This window comes from Microtus oregoni, unplaced genomic scaffold, assembly GCF_018167655.1.
Source record: "Microtus oregoni isolate MIOR12 unplaced genomic scaffold, Mior012 000004F_ref0000308, whole genome shotgun sequence".
NCBI lineage: Eukaryota > Metazoa > Chordata > Mammalia > Rodentia > Cricetidae > Microtus > Microtus oregoni.
The window spans coordinates 63,345,798-63,366,268 of NW_024543063.1; the positions used below are offsets into that span (position 1 = coordinate 63,345,798).

The 20,471-nt window shown below is 44.8% G+C and overlaps 1 protein-coding gene across 2 annotated transcripts in view; it reads left to right on the forward strand.

The window, feature by feature from the left end:
* Positions 1 to 8,349: 8,349 nt before the first annotated feature.
* The window catches only part of Brd7 (bromodomain containing 7), a 32,593-nt gene continuing 20,471 nt past the window's right edge, over positions 8,350 to 20,471 (forward strand). The window contains exons 1-5 of one of the 2 annotated variants that reach the window (XM_041649708.1): positions 8,350 to 8,669; positions 8,861 to 9,069; positions 13,445 to 13,574; positions 13,870 to 13,927; positions 18,340 to 18,484. In XM_041649708.1, the coding sequence (XP_041505642.1) occupies positions 8,621 to 8,669; positions 8,861 to 9,069; positions 13,445 to 13,574; positions 13,870 to 13,927; positions 18,340 to 18,484 (591 nt within the window). In that variant the 5' untranslated portion in view covers positions 8,350 to 8,620. The remainder of the gene's footprint in view (positions 8,670 to 8,860; positions 9,070 to 13,444; positions 13,575 to 13,869; positions 13,928 to 18,339; positions 18,485 to 20,471) is intronic. The other variant, XM_041649709.1, reaches the window with a different exon arrangement.

The following is a 20,471-nucleotide window of genomic DNA, read 5'->3' on the forward strand; positions in this document are numbered from 1 at the left end:
CTGGATGTGCAGACTACCAGGGTCAGGTGGGACAGCTAGAGCAGGGGGCAGAATGGACAAACTGATAACGGCGCACGTATCTGGAGCAGGGAGCAGAAAAACAGACACAGCGCAGGCAGCTAGAGCAGAGACCAGACTGCAATGTGGTGTTTAAAAACAAAACAAGACAGGAGGAACTGAAGATGCCCACGAGTAGATCACTTGCTTAGCATAGACAAGGCCTGGCTTCCATCCCCAGCACTGCAAGCATAAATAAAATCAGAAAGGAGAAGCCAAGAGAGCAGAACCAGGCGAGAGCACACAGTCCTGAGAAGTCAGAAGAGGACATACTTGAGCAGGCTGCAAGGATGCCTTCCCGAGAAAGTAGAAGAGGGAAAGGAACTGGAATTACAAAGAGTGTAGAAGCAGCCCTCCAGAATCTGGGAGCTTGTAAAAAGGCTTGCCCTGTTGTCAAGGGAGGGTTGTTCAAAAGACTAGGATTAGTCAGAGGGAGTCTAATCACGGATGATGTCAAGTAGATTATGAAATAAGATGCTGATGGGGCGCCAGGCCTGTAACCAGGGTGCGCAGAGATCTGTGGACTGCGGAAGAGATGGAGCTTGGCCTGAGTAAAACGGGAGGACCTAGAAGGGAGTGACCAGGCAGTGATGTGGTCTTCTCCGATGGATGTTTCCAGGCCACTCTGACTGTGGTGGACAGAGTGCAAGGACAGTGGGACAGAGTACCCCCCCCCCCTTATCAATGGCGTGGTGGCTCTTACCAAGCCAATGTCAAGGGTAGACAGAGGCAGGTACAATTTCATCCTCATGGGGCATCAGGGACAGCGTTAGGGAGGAAAAGTTGGACCGATAAGCCAGAAGCAGCCTTCACTTCCCCCTCAAAGATTTTTCTTCCTGAGAAGTGGGAAGATTCGGTTTTCCCTTCTCTTTTCATTCTTTATAATTTATTTAAATTTTTTGTGCATTGGTTTGAAGTTCCCCTGGAACTAGAGCTACAGACAGTTGTGAGGTGCTGAGTGGGTGCTGGAAATCGAACCCATGTCTCAGCCCAGGCTGGCTTCCAGTGCTGGAATTGTGTGTTTGGACCACTGCACCTCGCTAGCATCATTGTTTTTAATAATCAGAAGTATTTTAAAATAAATGAAAAAGGCTCTTGGCTCCTCCCCATCTTTCCTTGAGTTTGTGAGTAGATCAAGCTCCTCTGAGATGGTCTGCCCTTCAGAGCTCCCCTGTGGGTGTCTAGTTGCTCTGAATTTACAGAAAGACTCTCCACATCTTGTCCGAGAGTCAGGAGTGATCTAATGCTCTAGAATGTTACTTCTCAAACTTTAACACCTATGCGTGCATTGCTAGGAGATTCCAGTTCCACAGCTCTGAAGAAGGCCCTGCTATTACCCAGTTCTCAGGACATGCAGATTGACCTGTCCACAGCGTTAGACCTGTCTGTAGAAGTCAGACTCTAGAATATTTCATGAAGGAATATTATAGATATACTGCCAAGGCAGGAAGAGGAGAATCACTACCAAACTCTAGTGTGGGAAAACAACGGGAAAATCTCTGGAATGACATATTCCAAAATATTACAGAAGTGGTGAGGTTCTGAGCAATTTAAATTCTCTTCCTCTTTCTTGTCTGCATTTTCAAATTTATAAGGAGTGTGCACTGCTTAGGATGAAGCTGAAATCTGTTCCAGCTTGATCAAAATTGTCCCCAGCTCACATTTTGAATGGATGCTCCTCAGCTGGTAGAACTACTCTGGGAGGGTGTGGAGACCTTTAGGAGGTGAGGTGGCTGCAGAAGTGGCCACTGGAGGCGGGGCTTTGACAGCTCCTGTCTTGAGCTCACTCCCACTCTCTCATCTTGAGCACTCTCTCTCTCTCAATCTCTCCCTCCTTCCCTACTTCCCTCTCTCTTTCTGCCATGCAGTGAGTAACCCTCATCACAGGCTCCCATGCCATGCCTTCCCCACTGTGATGGAATAAACCCTGTGAAACCATGAGACAAAGTAACTCCCCTCTTTCGCCCTCTCTTCCAGATAGTGTGGTCCAGTAATGTGAAAATCGCCAATACAAAATCTAAATGACTAAATCAAGAAAAGCCATCTAAAATACACACACAATTTTCTTTTCTGAGACGGGGTTACATGCAGCCCAAGCAATCCTCAATCTTGCTGTGTAGCCAAGAACGAACTTAAACTCCATACTGTTCGAGTTTTCTCATTCCATACAGTGAAGTCCATCCTGGACACTCTAGCTTCAAAGCGCTCAGACCCTGCCTCTGCTTCTCTTTCCCAGGCCTCCACTCGCCCAGCCTCTGGCTTCAGTGCCCCAGCATACATGATTCTGCTTGTTTAAACCAGCCCTGGAGACTCTTAGGCGGCTTCTCATCTTCCTGAAACCTAGTCTCGCACTGTGAGTTCTCTTCCTGCTCCTAACTGGTCTTCCTCGGTCTCTCTGGATGACACCTTGTCCTTCTCTGAGCCGTTAGTCTAGAAGCTCCCTATAGCCCCTTCTCCTCCGCTCACTCCCCTCTCTTTTCCTGAAGTCTCATCCCCTCCTAAGGTCCTGAATTATCTCTATGCTAGCCTGTTTGCCTAGCTGGCCTCTCTGCCAAGCATTGCTTCTAGGACCATTCTTTACCCCCATCAAATGCCCCGTCCTAAATGACTCAATTATCCCATCACACCCAGCCCATATTCCCCACTGACTCCCCTTCAGGACTGCACCAGCAACCTGGGTCCCCCTGCCACGTCTCCAAAGCACCATTTTTTTCTTTTTCTTTTTTTCTTTCTTTTTTTTTTTTGTTTGTTTGTTTGTTTTTCAAGACAGGGTTTCTCTGTAGCTTTGGAGCCTGTCCAGGAGCTAGCTCTTGCAGACCAGGCTGGCCTCGAACTCACAGAGATCCACCTGCCTCTGCCTCCTGAGTGCTGGGATTAAAGGCATGTGCCACCACTGCCCGGCCAAAGCACCATTTCTTACATTGTATAGCTGGACATGCATCCCCTTCCCCTGCTTGTTTTCTTACAAAGCCCCATACCTGAGCCGTGCCTCCAGAGGCTCTCCCAGCCCAGGCCAGCCTCTTCCACTGACCTCCTCACTCTCTTCCCCCAAGCCTGGCCTCCTTTCTCCCTTGCATGTATCCACCAAGGGGCCCTCTGCTGCTCGCTGGGTGGATTCGCCACGTACCTGACTTTGCAGAAGGACATAGCTAGTAACTGGGAGTGCTGGCTGCTAAAGGGTCCGTGGCCACTACTTTCTCTGGAGAACTGTCCTGGGACAACGGAGTGAACTCTACGGCAGATGACCCAGGGCCGACCTCACTGGCTGACCGGTATTGTGAGAAGTCAACCCTGTCCCTTGAAGTGTGGGTATCCATAGTGATGTTTATTCTCTGCGTACAGTCACTGGGCCACCTTGGGACCTAGCTAAGCTGAACCCATCTCACTTCACTTTAGCCTGCTTCTCTCCCTCCGCTTTGACTTTCTCCTGGTCCCTCGTTGTCTCTAGGTCACTCCCTTCTAAGCTCCCAACCCTCTTTATGTAAAGGACGGCTTCCCCAGGAGACCTTGCCTGAACCTCAGGCTGGGACAAAGCCATATCCTAACTGCTCTGTGTTCTACATAAGAATCAGAACATCTGCAGCTTACTGGTGATCAATGTCATCACTCATGAGGCACAGGTAGCCCTCATGGGTTTGCAAACTCCACGAAGCCAAAGCCATTCTAGTTCTCCCAGCATCCTCCTAGCTCCTAGGGGCACTTGGCACTTAGGAGATAGGCAGTAAACACCAGGTGGGTGCACCGGGAGGAAGGGGAGGGAGAGAGGGAAGTCCCTTGTGTTGCCTTTCATATTAATGGTCCAGGGCTCCATGTTTATCTCTATTTTGGCAGGCACTGAGACTGGCTGTGGCCTTCGAGTTGGCAGCCAGAAGCATTTGTGTGCCAGCTCAAGGCACAACTCCACCCCCAAGCAGCCCGTGTAAGACCACACAGTAGAGGTGGCACAGGATCCCCATGTAGAGTGCTGCTTTCTCTCTGCTCACTAGGAAGCAGGAGGCTTGGCTGCTCTACCGGTGACTGAAAACCCTGGCAGCTGCACAACCGACTGCATGTCACCATACGTCACCTCGGACAGGTGCATCTCCAAAGAGCTGCCCACTAACTGGCCTTAGCCCCTAAGTCCCAGGATCTCTCCCAGCAGAGATGGCAGGCTAGCACCAAGAAGACCCTGCCATACCTATTCTGTCAAACTGGGACACCTACTTGGTTATTTCCTGGGCTCTGGAAAATGCTATCTTCCTCCCTCTCTGAGAGATAGGACTCCTTAACAAAAGTATGCAGAGGAGCCAGGCCTTCCCCACCCATCCTGCCCCCTCACATCTGGAAAGGGCTGAGGACGCTCACTTCTCTTTTTGCCCACTCTCATGCTGGTCACACGCAAGTGTGTCACCTCAGATGAGCAAACTGAGGTCAGACCGAGGAGAGGAGGCACAGCTAGGAACTCCCAAGCTCTAGAGCTCCTCACCTGCCTTCCTGCCCCTAGAGCAAGTTTTAAGAAGCAAGGCGGAGGTGAGGACGGGGGAGGGGGGGAGGGAGGCGGATGGACATGTGGTGCAGAGCTTTGGGTCCTGCCGTACAGGAAAACTCAGGAGGGCTCCATAGGATCTCCCAGAACCAGGCCAAGGGGTTCAGTCTCAGCTACAGGGGACAGAGGCCACAGTCTACTTCAGGATTAGATGCCAGGACAGCAGATGTGGCTTGAAGGGTACCTCTCTCCATGAGAGTACCACAGCTGAAGCCCTCAGACCACTGCCCAGCAACTCTTCCCCCAAGGAGCAGGGCACAGGGTAGAGGCTGAGCTGGACAGATTTTTCTGGGAAAACCACGCCCCCCAGTGGCACCTGTGCAGTACCTCTCCCATTCCCAGGCTCCCTTACTAAAATAGTCATATCCTGTTCCCCCAGAAAGGACCCCAGGCAAGGGAGGAGGGAGGGGTTCACAACCACAGCATGGGGAGGCTCATTCGCTCATCCATTTATTCAACAAAAATGGCCTGTTTCTTGCCCAGTTCTGCAGAAGGTCCAGGGTCCCTGTCCTGAAGGTTCTCATCTGCAGGTTGTTGAAAGCCTAAGGGAGCAGAGACAGTGTGCCAGAGGCAAGTGAGGAGGGGAGGCCAGCGTGGAGGCGCTGAGATGATGCGGGGGGGGGGGGGGGGGGGAGGAGACAATGGCGCAGAAACAAGTGCAGAGGCCAGCATGGAGGGGCTGAGATGACTGGGCATGGCAGGTGGGTGGGGGAAGACAACGGAGTAGTTCAGGCCCTAAGAGCCCAGATGCGGTCTGGCCAAGACTATGACTGGGCTGTTGGCCAGGGCTGAGGTCTTATCTATATGTTCCAAGCAGAAAAATTCAGTTTGACCAAAAACACAAATGTTATGTGTCAGGTACAGGGGTGGAGTTAGGAATTCGAAAATGGATGCCTTGGGGTTCTTGTTTTGTAGAAATTTCTGTGAGCAGAGATTTCTGCTTCACGCTCTTATTTTCCCTCATGTGAACCCTCTACGGCTGGGGAGGATCATTCTCAAACGGAGAAGATACTAACCCTGCCGTACAAATGAGGCCAGCGGGTTCTCTTCCTCCATCATAGGGGCAGGGGAGGAAGAGAGACCTCTAAGAAGCCCTGGGAGAGTGGTGGCTGACTTGCTGCACATGCTCCCAGAGAACGGAACCATCCCTACCCATCCCTACCCTCGGAAGGCACGCAGAGCACAGGGCAGGCAGGAAAGCCCAATCCAGCCTGGAGTAAGAGGTATGCCACAGGCATCACAAAGAAAGAGGTGCACCCAACAGCTGGGGAGCTGGCCCGAGCTCTCTTCACAGGGCCCTGGGGGCTTGATTTCACTGTAGCGGAATTCCTTTGACCACACAATGCCCAGTTTTCCCACCTGTGCCTTCAACTTCACAAAAAAAGCTGTGGCTATAAAGTACCAGACTCAGATCTGGCTTTTGTGACAATGTAGCTACATTCATGAGAGCTTGGAGCAGCGTTGACTTCACTAGAGCTCCAAGCATCACCTTCCCTGGCCCAGTCCCAGACCCTCTTCCTTTTGGCAACAAGACTGGACTTGGTACCAAGATTGGATCAGTCTCCTGTTCCCTGACTATAAAACAAGTCTCAAGTGAACCAACCAGAGTCCTTCCCTGGGATTTTTTTTTTTTTCCGGGTGAAGCTATAATCACTTCCCCAGCTGCCAGGACATACCAAGATCCTAGAGACAGTTGGTGACCATGTTTCCAGCTATACGTGGTAGGGGTGGGTGGAAGCTCGAGAAGGTGGGAGACAACGGCACCAAATTCGTGTCACCCTCCCCTTTCAGACAATAAATGCCCTTTTTATTGAAATAATTCAAATTGGGTTTTCTATCACTTTCCAACCGAAGCTCCTAAAATATCAGCCCATCCTCTCCCCACTGGAAGTCAAGATCAAGCTACAGGGCTGGGGGTGTAGTTCAGGAGTAGAGCATTTACATAAACTGTACAGAGCTGGGCTCCATCCCTAGTATACCATGCACAGAGATAAATACACAAATATTCCTGAAGGAGGCCATCTAGGATTCCAACTTGGGTTCTTTTTTTAAATTTATGTGTGGATGGCTGTATGTATGCATATACACTGGATGCATGAAGGTGCCCAAAAGAGCCAAAAAGGAGCATTGGGCCTCTGAAACTAGAATTGCAGGCACTGTGAGCTGCTGACTGTGGGTACCGGGAACTGAACCCAGGTCTTCTACAAAAGCAGCAAGTGCTCTTAATTCTATCTCTGCAATTCTAGGTGCAGATTCTTAATACAGTAGAAATGATTGCTATCAAGAGAAAAAAATGAAATTATAAGATTATTTTACAGAACATATAGGGCAGTATAAGGTTAAAAGTGCAGTAAAGACCTCTTTCACTGTGTATACTAATGAAAAGGACCGTGACTCCAATTCATAACCGGATTTGAATCTGTATCTGGCCCCTAACTCACCTCTCCGGGCATCCGTTTCCTCGTCTATAAAACGGGAATGCAAATATTACCTGCCCTTCTCAATGTATAAAGTTATCTCTCTCACACAGACCACTGACACAGCTTTGTGACCCTTGCACACCAACTGCAAGCGCCATTTTTAGATGACATCTCACCGCGTAGCCCTGGCTAGCCCGGAACTCAGTTCGTCCTCCTGCCTTAACCTGAGTGCTGGGATTACAGTCCCGCACCACCACGCCCACCACAAGCAGATCTTAACGTGGCTTACCTGGGTGAATGCCAGTGGACAAAACTGTCAGTGAGCCACTGCCCCGGAGGGCTGGGCATCCAGAGATAAGAGAACAGGAAGGGCATTGACAAGGTGAGTGGCAGACGTGGGCTCCAAAGTCAGTCTGGGCCTCCCTAGGGAGTCAATAGCTACAACATCGTCACCTTTTCTAGCTGATGTTCTAGCTAATTTCCCGATTTTTATCTGTCTTATCTTTCCAGTTACTTTAGCATGTAAATTATGTTTTAAACAACAGCGATCAGCATGAACCTAAAAGAATCAACCGCCATTGGGTCCTGGACACCCAAGATAATCAAATTAAGCCATGCTATGTGTTTCCAGCCTTTGACTCCAGATGGCACCTTCATGTCAGGTTTTATTTTTAAAAGCCCTGTTCCATATTTGGTGGATTTAATTAACTTAGATGCTTTACCATATCATCAATAAGGCTTTGTTTTCTTGCTTGCTTGCTTCTTTCTATATTCATTTACTTGTGTAGGGGACGTGTATGGATGTGCACTACCATGGTACATTAGAGGTGTCAAAGGACAACCTTTCAGGAGTCAATTCTCCTTCCACCATGAGGGTCCTGGAGATCAAACGAATATCGTGGGGATTGGCAGAGTGTTCTTGTGTTTTCCAGATCCAGTACAGATTCGGAGTTCAATAATATTGGGGTTTTTTTTGTTTGTTTGTTTTTATTTTCGAGACAGGGTTTCTCCGTAGCTTTTTTTTTTTTTTTTTTTTTTTTGGTTCCTGTCCTGGAACTAGTTTTTCTAGACCAGGCTGGCCTCGAACTCAGAGATCCGCCTGCCTCTGCCTCCCGAGTGCTGGGATTAAAGGTGTGCACCACCACCGCCCGGCCTAATAATATTGTTAAAGAGAAGAAACAAAAAACAAAGGAAAGTGAAAAGGAGTCAGGAAATGGGGGGGGGGATGGATGGGGGGGGAGGAAAAGTCGGAGAGACTGGCTCCGCCTCCGAGCCCGCCTCCAGACGTGGCCCCGCCCTCCACCGCAGGCTGCAGTGCCACCTCCGGCCGCCAGGAGCCACCACGCGCGGCGGCCTGCACCCCGCGCGCCCCGCGGCCCTTCTCTCCCGCCGGTGTGCCGGCCTCTCGCCCTCCCGCCACCGCTCTCGCGCTTCGGCCGCGTCTCGCGCGTGGTCTTCTCGTGAGGGGCCTCGCGCCGCCCGGCGCGCCGTCCCCCTGCCTCGCGGCGCGGGGTCTCGCGGGCCCCGCTCCCGCCCTCCGCTCGCCTGGCCCGGACCGGAAGCGGCGCCGCACGGCCTGGGTCTGGCGCGGGGGGCGGGCACTGGGGCCCGGTCGGACATGGGCAAGAAGCACAAGAAGCACAAGTCGGACCGCCACTTCTACGAGGGTGAGGAGCGACCGGGCTGCCTGCGGAGCCGCGCCGCCTCTGCCTGCAAGGCTCCGACCCGCGGAGATCCCCCGGCGGGGCGGCGTTCGACCCGGGCCTGCCGGTCCCGGCGGGTGTTCGTGGGGCGCTGGGAGGTGGGGCGCCCGTCCTCGGTCTGCCCCCGGTCAGCCCGCGCCCTGCTGTTGTTTCAGAGTACGTGGAGAAGCCCCTGAAGCTGGTCCTCAAAGTGGGTGGCAGCGAAGTGACTGAGCTCTCCACGGGCAGCTCCGGGCACGACTCTAGCCTCTTCGAAGACAGAAGCGACCATGACAAACACAAGGACAGAAAACGGAAAAAGAGGAAGAAAGGAGAGAAACAGGCACCGGGGGAAGAGAAGGGGAGGAAGCGGAGAAGGGTCAAGGTAAAGGTGGCTTCGTTGCTTATGGCCCCGTCACCAGCTCCATTGGGACTCCAGGGCGCCTGGGGAGGCGGCTGGCTTTGTAGAGGAGTCAGACAGACCAGAAGCCTGGGTCACCTAGGAGCTCAGCCAGTCCTGTCTTATTGAGCACTTGTGCTGTCCCCACACGTCACGTAAGCAGCGAGTCCTGGCCCTCAGGAGCTGCTTCAAAGGGCGCTGTGTAATTATTTAGGAAGGATAAGACGTCATTCCCCAGAAAGCCGTGGAGGTTTGGCAGCCCGAGCCGTTCATCAGAAGTGAGTGCCATCCTCGGGAGTTCAGGTGTTGTTCCGAAACAGCAGCTGCCACGAGTTGGCCCGAGCCTGTAATCCCAGCCCTCAGGAGGCTGAGACCAGCCTGTGCTGCTTAATGCAGCTGCCTCAATCAATAAATAAATAAGTGGAGTTTGAGTCGGTTGAAGAGAATGTGATTAGACGCCTGAAATAACTATAAACCAAGAGTACAAACAACCGTTCTCACTAAATGAAAAAGAATTAGTAGCTGATGTCTTAAGTTACAAGGTAGGCTGAATAGTCAGAACTTTTCCCTGCAAAGTTGAGCCGGTCCATGTCTGGAATTGTCCCAGAATTCTGCACAAAATTTTTACTACCTCTGAATGGCTTCCTAAAAGTAATTGACATGATTTGGTTGTAGAATTCTTTTGCTATATACAGCCAAAATGCCCTATTCCCTGTCAGTAAACACACTGGTAAGTAACCAGGCCTTAGAGATAGTCTCTTTAAGATGTTTTAAAGTATTCAGGGAAAAAATTGTATTTCTCTCTGACCGGGTTTTTGTTGCCTTTAGGTAGACTATGACAGTAATCACAACCTTTTCCTAAATTACAAAAACCACAGAAGCACGAGTCTTTGCTTTAACTGAGAGCTTTGGAAGTGGGCATGTTGTAAATTGTTTTTACCTGTGAGGCTCAACACGTCTTGTCTTGACTGTTTTCTTGGGCACTTGAACATCAGGTAGGCAGCTGGCCTAGAACTCACTATATATAGTGTGATCTTTCTGTTTTCATCCTTCATATTGCTGGGATTGTGGATGCATGCCACCACCCCTGCCTGGTTTAGAAACCTAGGAAGTATGTATAGGTAGATTTTGGTAAGCTTTCCACGTTTAGAAATATTTGCTCTTGGATAGAATTGTCATACAGACTCAGAGTTTGAGTCAGTACAGAAATTTAAATTAAAAAGTATTTTCTCTCGAATTTTAAAATTTGGTGCATGTGCATGCAGTTGCTTATGGAGCCCAGAAGAGGGTGTCACTCCCTTAGCTGGAGTTCCAAGCAATTGTGAGCTGTCCAATATAGGAAGGAATCAAACTTGGGTCCTCTGGAAGAACAACTGCTCTTAACTGTTGAGTCATCTTTCCATTCCCCCATCTCTCAGATTTTGAAAGCATTTTAAAATTTAAAATTAGCTGGATAGTAGTGATGCATGCCTTTAATCCCAAGCACTCAGGAGGCAAAGTCAGGCAGTAGCAGTGATGCATGCCTTTAATCCCAAGCACTCAGGAGGCAAAGTCAGGCAGATCTCTGAGTTTGAGGTCTGATCTACAGAGAGAGTTCCAGGACAGGCTCCAAAACTACACAGAGAAACCCTGTCTTGGAAAAAAAAAATTTTAATTAAACATATTTCAGATATTTTCTGGCTGTCATTCAGAAGTTACTCTGTTGCATTCTAATTCTTAGTTTGTGACCATTATTTGTTTCCTTGGAATTTTTGCGATTGTCCCCTTGGTTGTCATTGTCCTAATGTTTCATAATAGATACTTGTACCTTCAATCCTGAGGTATTGCTCAAAGTATCTCTGTGGTCATTTTCTTCCTCCTTTTTCTCTTCCTTTAGAACCTCTATCATGTAGATGTTGGACTCCTAGATTGAAACTATTATTTTTTTTTCTCTTGTTTTGTGTTCTTTAAGGAAGAGCTCAACTTTCTCTTCTGAGCTTAAGAATGTGCATATAAAAATTTCCAAGTTACATGGGTATTGCTGGCATAGGGCTCACACTTCGGGGTCACTGATACAATGCTTTCTGTCTGTTCTCAAGCTCTACTTTGTACCATTAGCTCAGTAACTCTGGGGACCCTGACTTGCCACCTGTGTTTTAAGGTCTTTGGATGGTTCTAATGCACATTTCATCTTAAGAACCATCATGCCATTAATCCAGGCATGGTGCATTCACCTTTAATCCTAGCACTAGGGAGCCAAAAGCGGGCAGACTCCAAAGTTTGAAGCCAGCCTGGTCTGTATAGTGAGTTCCAGGACAGCCAGGACTACACAGAGAAACCCTGTCTTGAAAAAACAAAAAAGAAAAAATAAGAGAACCACAAGTCAATAATAATCTTTTGTGTAGTTCTCTATCATGTTGTGAAATTTCTCTAAGATATTTATAAAGGAATAGCTGAGATTAGGGGGGAAAGTTTTTCCAGACTTTGTAAGGTAATTATAGCTGCTTTCCTAATTGTGCCTACTCAACTATCTAGAACACAGTAGTTCTCAACCTGTGGGTCACGACCCCTTCGGGTCTGCTGACCCTTTCACAGATCACCTAAGACCATCAGAAATCATAGGTATTTGTATTATGATTCATAACAGTAGCAAAATTACATTTATGAAATAGCACGAAAATAATGGTTGTGGGTCACCACAACATGAGGAACTATATTAAAGGGTTGCAGCGTTAGGAGGGTTGAGAACCACTGTTTGGAAGGTATTTGAGTCTTACTTCTCTACATCTTTATTACAACTTGTTCAGACTTTTAAATTTTGCCCACCAGAATGACTGTCTTCTAAGTTTTTATTTTTTAATGTGGATGGGTTGTCTGTGTATATATGTGTGTGCCACTACATGCCTGGTGGTAGAAGAAGGCATTGATCTCCTGGATCTGGAGGTGTGAGACGCCCTGTGAATCAAAGCCAGGTCCTCTGGAGCAGCAGCCAGTCCTCTTAACTGCTGAGGTATCTTTCTAGCCCTGCCTTCTAGTTTTTAAGTTTAGAGTTCCTGACTCTTAGGAAGCCAGAGCTAGTTTTTACATCCCTTCTGTGAATTACCTGTGGTGTCCTTTTTACTTTTTGTTCTTACTCTCTTTACATGGTTTTGTATCTATTCTTGCTCTCCCTTTTATGATTATTTATGTTTCAAGTACTTCATCCCAGTCTATGGCTAGATATTTTAGCTTGAATTATTGGGTTTATTGAGGCACCAACATTTATAAATAAGTTTCAAATTTGGACTATAGAGACAGTTGTTGTGAGCACCTGCTCTACTAAGGGACCTGAGTTCTGTTCCTAGTACCCATATCAGACAGCTCCCAACTACCTGTAACTCCAGTTCCAGGATATATGAGGCTCTCTTCTGGCCTCCATGAGCACTGTATGCATGTGGTGTACATATATACACCCAGGCATACATGTATACAGAAAATATACATCTTTAAGTCAAATTTATCAAATTTGTTTTTTAAGAATCAGTCTTTCTGTGTTTCACTTAAGGAAAAAATTCCCTACTCTTGGGTCTCCAAGAATCATTTATCTGAACGTCTGAAGTTTTGCTCTGTACACTTAAGTTTTTGGAGTTTTGTGTGTAGGTTGGTTTCTGGGTTTATATTCCATTCTTTCAGCTCGTCTGTCCTCTGTCCACATTGTCTTTACACTCACTGTACAAATGCTTAGCGCCATTAAGGCTTACTGTCTTTTGTAGCTTTCCTTCCTTGCTTGTTTGGTTGCTTGTCATGCTGGAAATCAAACCTAACCAAGCCTTCTCAACTGTCAGGAAAATGCTTTATCAGGCATCTACATCCTCGGATTATCTCACTGTGACCTTTTCAAAACTCTCCTGGTTTAAATCATTCACTCTTTAAGAAAAAGTATGTAATTGGTTTGCAGATTTCATAGAAAATTCTGTTTTACAATTTTGAATGGCATTACATTGAATTTGATGAGCTTGAAGAGAGCTGACTTCATTAACATGGTATATCTCCTTTATTCATGTCTTCAGCTTGAATAAAGCTCACTAATGTTGGCTCACTCATGTTTCATGATTTTTCCAGAAGGTTATGGGAATCTTAGGTTTGCTCTGATGTATATTATATATTTGTGTGTGAATAGTAGTATTTTTCTAATCTATTATTTCTGGCATAGAGAAATGCACTTCTTTTCCTTGAGGAACATGTTCTCTTTGTCCAGTAGATGGCAGCAAAATACACTAAGATTTCTTAATTTAGAATTTCTTCTTTTCAGTACTACCTTTTTTCCTTCAAAACCAAAATGATATGTTTAAATATGTTGATTGTGAAATATTTCTAAATTGCTTCCAATTTTTCTATTTAGGACGATAAAAGGAAGCGGGATCGAGACCGTGTGGAGAATGAGGCAGAGAAAGATGTCCAGTGTCATGCCCCTATGAGATTAGACTTACCTCCCGAGAAGCCTCTCACGAGCTCTCTAGCCAGACAAGAAGGTTGGAGTTACCCTGAGCTGTCTGTCCTGAGTTGGGAGGGAAAGGGATCAAGCATTAGTTTCTGAATTATAACTAAGAGACCTGTAACAAGTTTATTCTAAGTTCTCTTGTTTCTCTTGCTGCATGAGAGCTCTAAGTTAGCTTCAGTGTTGACTTGTTATTCTCAGCCTTTAACACTTTTGTGATAAATTGAATTCCTGTGTGAAATGTTTAATAAAACATAGATGAGTCATCTAGATAGAAAACTGAAGTGCCAGCTTATATCTTTCTAACACACATTTTCTGTTTGCTTTAGAAGTAGAACAGACACCCCTTCAGGAAGCTTTGAATCAACTCATGAGACAACTGCAGAGGTAAATGTTTTCCAGCTTTTCTAAAGATAGTAACTCAAAGGGCGAAGATAGAGGTCCAAACCACATCTCTGTTGCTAGTTATCTAACGTCATGTTGTAGGGCTTAAACCCAAACACACTTGGTTTTAAAGTAGATGGTAAGTACCTTGCCTGGCAACAGAAGTAGTCCCAAGAGGGTGACATGAACTCTTATTTGGTTTGTTTCAACTGGCAACTTTAAGGGTGTTATGAAATGTCTAGTTTCTCCTTTCTGAATTAGTTTCTCATGTTAAAACTTGAAACTAACAGTAACAATACAGATAACTGCCCCCCTCTTCCTAGTAGCACAGGACAGTCCTTTCTGTGTGTTTATGCAGCACCTAGCCCCTGTGTTCAACAGTTATTAAGTCTGAAAGATAAAATGAAATGCTGTAAGTTTTATGACCCTTATTTGAGTATGTTGTCTTTGAGATGTGCTCTCACAATCTGAGGCTAGCTGGAATTCATCATCCTCCTGCCTCAGCCTCCTGAATGCTGAGATTGTAGGTGTGTGCCACTGTGCCTGGCTTTATGTTCCTTTAAATGTAGTGATTGTTGTCTAAAGTATTCTGGTAGGTAGAATAAACCAATTTAAGTTCATAAAAAGAAAAGAGGTGCTCAGCTGTAATGAAAATTTTGATGCATCTTTTTATTCCAATTTGAATTCCAACTCAGTGATATTTATTTTACTTGAGAAGATTGACGGTTGTGGGGTTTGCAGTCTGATAGGGAACTTTTCTCCTAGCTGTGTTGCCTGTTATCTGATACAGTTTGTATTCTCAACATCCATCTGGCTTTTCAATTAAAGTCAATAGTTACTAGCTTCTTTGCTTTTTTTGAGACAGATTTCACTATGTAGCTCTGACTGTCCTTGAACTCACTTTGTAGAGCAGGCTTGCCTGAAACTCACAGAGATCTGCCTACCTCCTAAGTGCTAGAATTAAAGGCAAGGCTTTGACTAGCTCTTTTTATGTGTTGGAATAGCTAAGAAAATGGTATCTCTAATCTTTGCATTTCAGTAAATTATTGCTTGTCAGTCCAGCAGAGAAGAGTTAAGTATTGCTATGGTATCCCTGTTGGAAGGTGTGACTATAAAGTGTTTTGCTTTTTGTAACAAAAGAGCAGACTGTTTGTCAATAATATCACCCTAAAAAATAAAGTCTACATCAGGAAGTATTTAAAGTCAGAGAAACTAACAGTGACCAGCACATTTTGAGGATTAGAATCTATGGCCACATTCTGTGACTATATAGTTATATATGACTATATGATTGTGATTGGATGATTCTTCGTCCTTGAGGTTCAGAGTTTAACCTAATTTTTTTTTTTAGAAAAATATTTATTTATTCATTATGTATACAATATTCTGTCTGTGTGTATGACTGCAGGCCAGAAGAGGGCACCGGACCCCATTACAGATGGTTGTGAGCCACCATGTGGTTGCTGGGAATTGAACTCAGGACCTTTGGAAGAGCAGGCAATGCTCTTAACCACTGAGCCATCTCTCCAGCCCTTAACCTGATTTTTTTTAAAAATGTATTTGATCAATTCTGGCAGTACCATTTTTGTTTAGAAAATAAAGTGGTCTCTATATTAAAATGATTGATTTTTAAGGAGAACAGATAATTTGTCCTTAAAGGTAAGAGGTCAGCCATTGGTGAAGCTTGTTATTCATAGTAACCCCGTGGACTGTGTGGACTTCGGCATGTGGGTTCCACATTGGACGTTTTTGCAATTTGCCATTACTTTTTGGTTTTGCAGCTTAGCTATTAGAGGCAGTCTGAGTTCAGGTTCCAACTCTTTTATTAGATTTATAGCACATATATATTATTCTCTTTTTCTTTTTTCTTTTTTTGATTTTTTGAGGCAAGTTTTCTCTGTGTAACCCTGGCTGTCCTAGTACTCTCTCTGTGTAGACCAAGGTGGCCCCAAACTCAAAGATCCTCCTGCCTTTGCCTTCAGAGTGCTGGGATTAAAGGCTTGTACCACCACTGCCCAGCTACAAATTATTCTTACTCCTAAGTTTCTGCCATCATCTGCCAGTGAGGAAACCACCAGCTGATGTGCCAGCTCTGTCAGTGGCAAGATAATAAACAGGTTTTCAAAATTGTTGCTGTGACTTATTTTGTTTTTAGTCATTTGTTAAAGCTTTAACAAAATCTGATATGCCAAGTTTGCTGGGTGGGTAATAGTCTAATGGCCTAATTTTGTAGAGAAGGGCTTAAATTTTTTCCACTTGTAACCTCTTTCCACTCAAGGAATTTTTATGTAGTCTCAAATGTATAATAACAAAAAGTAGATAAATGTGGAATTTATTCCATTTATTTTTTGGTTTTTGGTAAAGAGTGTCTCTATAGCTAGCTGTCCTGGAATTTACTATGTAGACCAGGCCTGCCTGGAACTCAAAGAAATCCTCCTGCCTCTACCTCCACCTTCAGAGTGCTGGGATTAAAGATGTACTCCACTACACTCAACTTGAAATTTATTTTTCCTCCTCCATGTTGTATCTCTGGCTGTCCTAGAACTCGATTTGTGGACCAGGCTGGCCTTGAACTCGGAGAGATCAGCCTGCCTCTGCCTCCCAAGTGCTGGGATTAAAATTGTGTGCCACGATTGCCTATTGCCACATTTTTCTTTACACCTTCCCACTGGCAGTTATGTAACTCTGTATGAAGTCACACCCTACGGTTTAAGAAGTTGTCCCAAAGAGCATGGATACTCAACCCTGGCAATATTAAACATACTAATGCCATATGCAGATGCCACTGAACCCTGGATACACCAATGACTTGGTGCCTTCTTCCTAAGAAAGTCTTGCTATAGTGAGGTTGGGGCTAGCCTTCCCTATCCCACTCTTGAAATGTACAGCCAGAGTTAAGAATGAACCTGTGGTAGAAAGCACTAGTTTTTACATATAAAGGGTGGGGGGGGGTATGCATGTGCTTGCTATAGCATGTGTGTGAGTATCTTTTAGGAATCAGTTCTCTCCTCCAGCCATGTTGGTCCTGGGGATTGAACTCAGTTGTTCAGTATCTAGTAAAGAAACAGTACCCCTTCTTCCATTATAATTATACAGCATTCATAGGCCTGCTCTGGTGAGATACTCTGACACAGGAGGCTTTTTAAAGCCCCTGAAGGTGCTGTACACATCAGTATTACCCTTTTCATTAGGTTAGGATTTCCTCCTCTATTTGCCTCTCCTGTTGTGTGTTGTGACCTCTTCAGTCCTGAGCATCTATCTGCAGCTGGATGAAACAGGCAGGCCAGGGCCTATAGGCTACACAGGGCTCCTGAGTCACCACAAGGATGACAGCACAGGAGGATTACACAGACTGTTAACTTTCCAAGGTCACTGCCTCCAGATGGGTTGCTTTGGGGTGACAGACGGATGGACAAGAGAACAACCAGAGGGATGTTGCTGCATAGTGGACCTAAACAGGCTCTCCTATGCCCAGTCCCAACTCTGCCCCATATCCTATCAGTTTCCACCACAATCCAATAGGAACTTTTCTTTTTTTTAAAATTTTATTTATTAATATATACCGTGTTCTGCCTGCACACCAGAAAAGGGCACCAGATCTCATAGAGGGTTGTGAACCACCATGTGATTGCTGGGAATTGAACTCTAGACCTCTGAAAGCAGCCAGTGCTCTTAACTTCTGAGTCATTTCTCCAGCCCCCCAATAGGAACTTTTTAAATGTCTTGGGGGAGGTGCTTCCACATTTACATAACAGATATGTTAGTTGATGGGAAAGTATGGTTTTATGGTACAGAACCAGAAAGAAAGCTTATAGGTGTGTATTCATAGTTAAACCAGGCTGAGTCACTGGGCAGTTAGTCTAGATCACTCATAGAAGGTGCTGCTGATAGGTTACTTCTCTAAACGAGAGGTTCTGTGCCTTAAGAGTCCTGCTGTTAGGGGCTGGAGAGATGGGCTCAGAGGTTAAGAGCATTGCCTGCTCTTCCAAAGGTCCTGAGTTCAATTCCCAGCAACCACATGGTGGCTCACAACCATCTGTTAAATAAATAAATAAATATTTTTTAAAAAAAAGAGTCCTGCTGTTAGCAAGGTGGTGGTGGTACTTGCCTTTAATTCCGCACTCTGGAGGCAGGGACAGAGTAAGTCTCTGTGAGTTCGAGGCCAGCCTAGTCTACAGTGTGAGTTCCAAGACCGCTAGAACTATACAGTGAGACCCTGGTGGGAGGGGGAGCCCTGCTGTTTAAAGTCTCTGATCCTTATTGTTAGTTGGTCTTGAAAATCATTTTTCAATTTTTCAATGAAAAGCGTATATACATTTTTTCTGATTATGAGAATTTATTATACTGACTTTGCTTCTGTACCAATAGGTTGCGATAGAAATAAATATAACTTTACCTTTTATGTGCCTGTACAGAAAAGACCCAAGTGCTTTCTTTTCATTTCCTGTGACGGACTTCATAGCTCCTGGCTACTCCATGATAATTAAACACCCAATGGATTTTAGTACCATGAAGGAAAAGATCAAGAATAATGACTACCAGTCCATAGAAGAACTAAAGGTAACTGTAATTAGTAGTTTTAATCTGTTTTATAATGGGATCTTTTTTAGCCTATCCTGGCCTTGAACTGATCCTCCTGCCTTCCTTCACTTATTAGGGACTAGGATTATAGATGAGTGCCACAAGATGTCACTCATTAGCTTTTTATTAGAGAAGCAGACTAAAGTATAATGCATTTTAACTGAGAGTCAAACTCTTGGATCCTGTGTAAAATAGAAAATCAACAAATATGTCTTAGAGTCCCAACATCACCATGATAGCGGGGAAAACAAACTCCGCAGAGCTGTCCTCTGACTTGTACTACGTGTGATGCTGTATGTATGTGTACAGAATAGGTAAATAAAGGTTATTTTTTGTATTTAGTTGCCAGTCATGGTGATGCACATTCTTCTTTAGTTTGTGTATCTTTTGGCTCTCTTGGCACTCACTCTGTAGACTAAGCTGGCCTCAAGCTAACAGAGATCCACCAGCCTCTGCCTCCCATGCGCTGGGATTAAAGGCGTGTGCTGCTGCTATACCAGCCAGCAATCTGATATTCAGTCTTTATTTGTACCTTCATTTTTAAATAATTTTATTTATTTTAAATGTCCAAAGTCTGTATTTTTCTCTTGGGCTGACAAGGTTGATCAGTGGGTAGAGGTATTTGTACACAAACCATGATCCCTAAGTTCCCATGAGGTTTCAGGAGAGGACCTGTCCCCTAGAGTTGTCCTGACTGCCAAACGTGCGTCATGGCACATTTGCACACATAAACACATTATTTTATTAATAAATTAAAATACTACAGGAAAGTTTAATTGTATTTTCCAGTTTGATGAAAATGAATTGTTCTCTGAGTTTACTCTGACTGTATTTATCTCAGCACACTGCATTCTCGACTTTTGAAGAGAAGGGGACTGAGAGTGTGTGGTTTGATGATAGAGGAGAGCTCTTACCTATTACACAAGGTGCATACTGAGCTTCAGATTCCTTCAATTTTAGCTGTCACCTTGGACTGGGGTTATAGGTAGTCATCACAAAAAATAAAACTTGTTACTTTAACAGACAACACAGTATCATTAAAGTCATCTCCTGCCAATTCATAAACTCATCATTGTCTTGTCAAGCTATAGCCAAGTGATTGTTTCCTGAGTGTACATAGCAGTCTGATGTCTTACCTCATTTGCATTCCTCTGTAGCTCCTGTAAGATTCTGAGAGGTCCAGAATTTAGCAAAACCTTTGACCAGAGCTCAGTATCTATATACACTTCCATTTGATTTTAACTTGATAGCAAATTTATTGTGGACTTGGAATTTGCTAATAAATTTAAAAAAAAAAAAACTTAGTCTATCTCCCTATTTTTAAGTTCTAAACTGTCATTACTACTACTAGTGAGATTTGAGGGGTTTTGGTTGGGACTTAGAGGTTTGTGGGGTGATGTTTTTATGTTTAGGTTCCTCCCATTTTAACAGTAAGGCAGTGGCACGATTACACATAATTACAAATGTGAAAATGTGTCACCAGGAAAAAGTACAGGGCTTCTGCTTCAGTACATACACATCTTTGAAATGTAATGAAAGCCCCAAGTGCAGTTCTGATAATTTAGCTATTCCAGTTATATGTTGCAACTCCTTGATGTTGAATAGTTTATTTAGCATTGACATAATTTTATTATATCTGAAAATTATGTTTAATTTCTAGTAGTGTCTAAATATTTTAACATAGTGTAAATATTTTAACATTTTTACTCAGTTTATTTGCATTTGGCAGAAAAACTTGTTATAATTTAACTCTGGTCCCAGTTTTTAATTAAAATTTGAACTGAAATATTTAACTCATAAATAACAAACTTAAAATTTGCCTTAAAAAGTGAGGGTAATATTTGTAATTATATGAACTACCCAGCTTGAATTATTAAATTTGAACTAGAAATATTTCCTCCAAAATTTTTGTGTGTGTGACTGTACTGAAAAACTTTCTTTTTCGAGACAGGGTTTCTCTGTAGCT